Below are 3,196 nucleotides of genomic sequence, written 5' to 3'. Positions count from 1 at the left end.
TGCATGTTAGAAATTGAGTGGAATAAAATGAACAGGAGAAATTGCTGGACTTCAACCGCCACAATGTATAGGCTGCAACATCTTCATAAATCATAATATTCTTGTTTTTCTACACTTGCGTATAAGAATTTTGTCAATATTAAATGAGAGCATGAATGATTATTATAGTGTAGGTAGATAATAGACGCCAAAAACAATACAAAACAAAAAAAAAAAACAAAAAAAAAAAACAAAAAACAAAAAAAAAAAACAAAAAAAAAAACCAAAAAAAAACAAAAAACAAAAACAAAAACAAAAAAAAACAAAAAACAAAAAACAAAAACAAAAAAAAAAAAACAAAAAACAAAAAACAAAAAAACAAAAAAACAAAAAACAAAAAACAAAAACAAAAAAAAAAAACAAAAAAACAAAAAAAAAAATAAATAAAACAACAACAAAAAAAAAAACTATGAATTTCCCTTTAGGATGACCTTCATGGCAACTCAGATTTGTTTGGATGGATGTGCTTCATTCCCATTTAAGAGTACCAGTCTTTACAGGTTCTTCAATTTTCATTGGTACACAGACCAATTTGCTGTCTTCTTACATGCTACAAAAAAACCAGACCTCACTTGCTTGCCAACTGCTCTACACCAAATCAGCAACACCTATCAGTTTCAACAAGTATATTAGATAATAGCCCTGCTTAAAAACCAAAATGCAGAAATTAATAGAGAAACAGAAGATCTATTCTAAGCACAGTAGCACACTAAAGGCTCCAGGATTTTAGGTAAAAAACCATAGACTGAAACATGCATCAATCCTGCCCTATGAACCAAAATTTACAACAGCTATACTTTTGGGGTGACGAGGGGAACCCGCAGCCATGACCCGAGGGGTGTGCACTGGGTAAACTCTGCCTTGTGACTCTAGCCGGCAAAGGATCACAAGAAGATAAACCAGCCTAGGTTGCCCATAGCTGACCGGCTCAAACCAAGAGGTTGTGTAATATCTTGTATAAACTTGTCTCTAAAATTCTTGCCAACTGGATTAAGCCTCTTCTTAATCATCTTGTGTCTGAATCCCAAACTGCCTTTGTCCCTGGTAGATTGATAACTTAACTGATAATGTTTGGTTGCGTATGAAATTAATCATTATTTGAATAAGAAGAGACAGGGGAACATCGGGTTTGTGAGGGTCAAACTAGATATGAGCAAGGCATATGACAGGGTCAGCTGAGAGTCGTGCTTAGCAGAATGGGTTTTTCAGGGCATGTGATTAAGTTAATCTGGGAGTTGGTTTCTACTATTGAGTATAGAATTATTTTGGAAGGGAGGGAAGTTGGGTGTATCTCTCCGAGGAGAGGGCTACGTCAAGGGGATCCAATTTCTCCTTATCTTTTTATCCTTGTGTTGGAAGCCTTTCATTCTATGATTCAGAGGAAAGTAAGAGAGGGGATGATTCATGGTGTTTCTATTGCTAGGGGAGCCCCTGTGATTACAAACCTCTTCTTTGCGGATGATTGTTATATGTTTTGTAGAGCTTCTACTTCTGAAAGTCTTGTGCTTAGAAATGTTATTGATACTTCCGCAGAGGCTTCGGGGCAGACTGTGAATTACTCAAAATCCACACTTACTTTTAGTAAAAATGTTGTTGGGGACATTAGAGGGGCTTTGGGAATGAGTGGGAATTATATTGGATTGGCTTCCTTGATTAGTAGGAATAAGAGGGAGATATTGGGTTTTATAAAGGACAAAGTGTTGGGAAGAACCAAAAGTTGGACAAACAAATTCCTTTCTAGAGCGGGGAGGGAAATTCTTTTCTTCTTACAAATGTCATCCAACGTATTCTTAATTCCTTTGGAAATGGGGAGAGAGATTGAATGGTTTTTGGTGGGGTTGTGAGGGTGATTAGATGGAAAGGGTGGGAAGCACTATGTGTTCCTAAACAATGGGGTGGGATGAGTTTTAGAAGGATTCGTGATTTTAATGTGGCTTTATTGGGTAAACAAGCATGGAGGACAATCCAAAGTTTATAAAGCTAGATACTTTCCAAGAAATTATTTTTATATGTATACTTTTCTTATATGCTAAAAACATCTGGCACCCTCATTGCTCTATATACCTTGCACTCTTCAAATCGAGGATGAAGACTCAAATTGAGCAATGAGGTCCAAGTAAAAGCAGAGTAAATAATAATAGTTTCTGCTCTAATTCATGGCACAGTAAATCAAGTACATTTCACAAATAAATTGCAATATCTATAATTGTTCCTAAAACCCTAGAGACATTACATTTCAGAAAGAAAGCAAAACTCGTACCTAAAAGTAGAATGAATTTATTAGCAGGACACCCAATTCTTGTGAGTACTGATGAGAGCCGAGAGAAGCCCGGCGGAGGACAATAGAAGCTTCCCAGAAACCAATCCCTTGCCATCTTGAATATCATCAACAGCCATTAAAGCATCGGCGAAATCTTGCACAATCGAAAGCCTCTTCATCAGCTTCTTCTCTCTCAATTTTCTTAGCTTCTCCCCATCCTCTAGACGCGCAACACCACCCACCGCCGCGATCTCAATACTCGAAACCACACCCGCCTCGTCCTCGCCAATCTTCTGTAGTTCCTTCACCTTCAAGATCACACTGCCTATGTACCCGATCAGCTCACACCAGGCGCTAATTCTCTGCAATTGACTCAAATGTTTCTTGTCGATGAGCCCCGCTTTGCCCAGCCAAACAAACTGTTCGACGAAATAGTATGCCCCCTCACCGCCGTAGACGACGAGGCCGAGTAACAAATGCGCGACGGAAGTGAAGGGGGACAGGCCACGAAAGGCGTTGACGACTTGTACGAACTTCCCAAGGCGGAAGGCTTTGCGGCTGACCCCGACGCTGGATTCGAAAGATTTAAGGCGGTCGGTCAGGGGAAGATTGGAAGGGAGGACGGAAGATGCGAGGATGAATTTGGCGGCATAGCGGGAGATTTTGAGCAGCTTGTCGACGCCGTCTCGCTTGGCTAGGTAGGCTTCGAGGTGGATGAAGAAGTCCCGGTTCTTGGGAATCGAAGTCGACGGGATATTGAGAGCTGAAGATTTGGGGTCCATGGAGTTTTCTTGATCGATGTGGAAAATGGAAATGGCCTTTCCATTTGTAGTTCTCTCCGTTTTGCGTGCCAATTTTATATCGCAAACGTTTATACGCAACTAGCAGTAGCACTAT

At 39.8% G+C, this 3,196-nt stretch overlaps 1 protein-coding gene across 1 annotated transcript; it reads right to left on the bottom strand.

Moving 5' to 3' along the window:
• Positions 1-572: 572 nt before the first annotated feature.
• On the bottom strand, positions 573-3,196 carry LOC109192701 (peroxisomal membrane protein 11A). The gene is made up of 2 exons (XM_019343405.1): positions 2,300-3,196; positions 573-647 (listed from the first exon to the last, which is right to left on the bottom strand). Exon 1 carries the CDS (start codon positions 3,079-3,081, stop codon positions 2,320-2,322), a length of 762 nt encoding a protein of 253 aa, XP_019198950.1. The 5' UTR covers positions 3,082-3,196; the 3' UTR covers positions 573-647; positions 2,300-2,319.

This window comes from Ipomoea nil, unplaced genomic scaffold, assembly GCF_001879475.1.
Source record: "Ipomoea nil cultivar Tokyo-kokei standard unplaced genomic scaffold, Asagao_1.1 scaffold1833, whole genome shotgun sequence".
Lineage (NCBI taxonomy): Eukaryota > Viridiplantae > Streptophyta > Magnoliopsida > Solanales > Convolvulaceae > Ipomoea > Ipomoea nil.
Note: the sequence above shows the minus strand (reverse complement) of the source record. Positions and strands in the feature narration are given on the sequence as shown.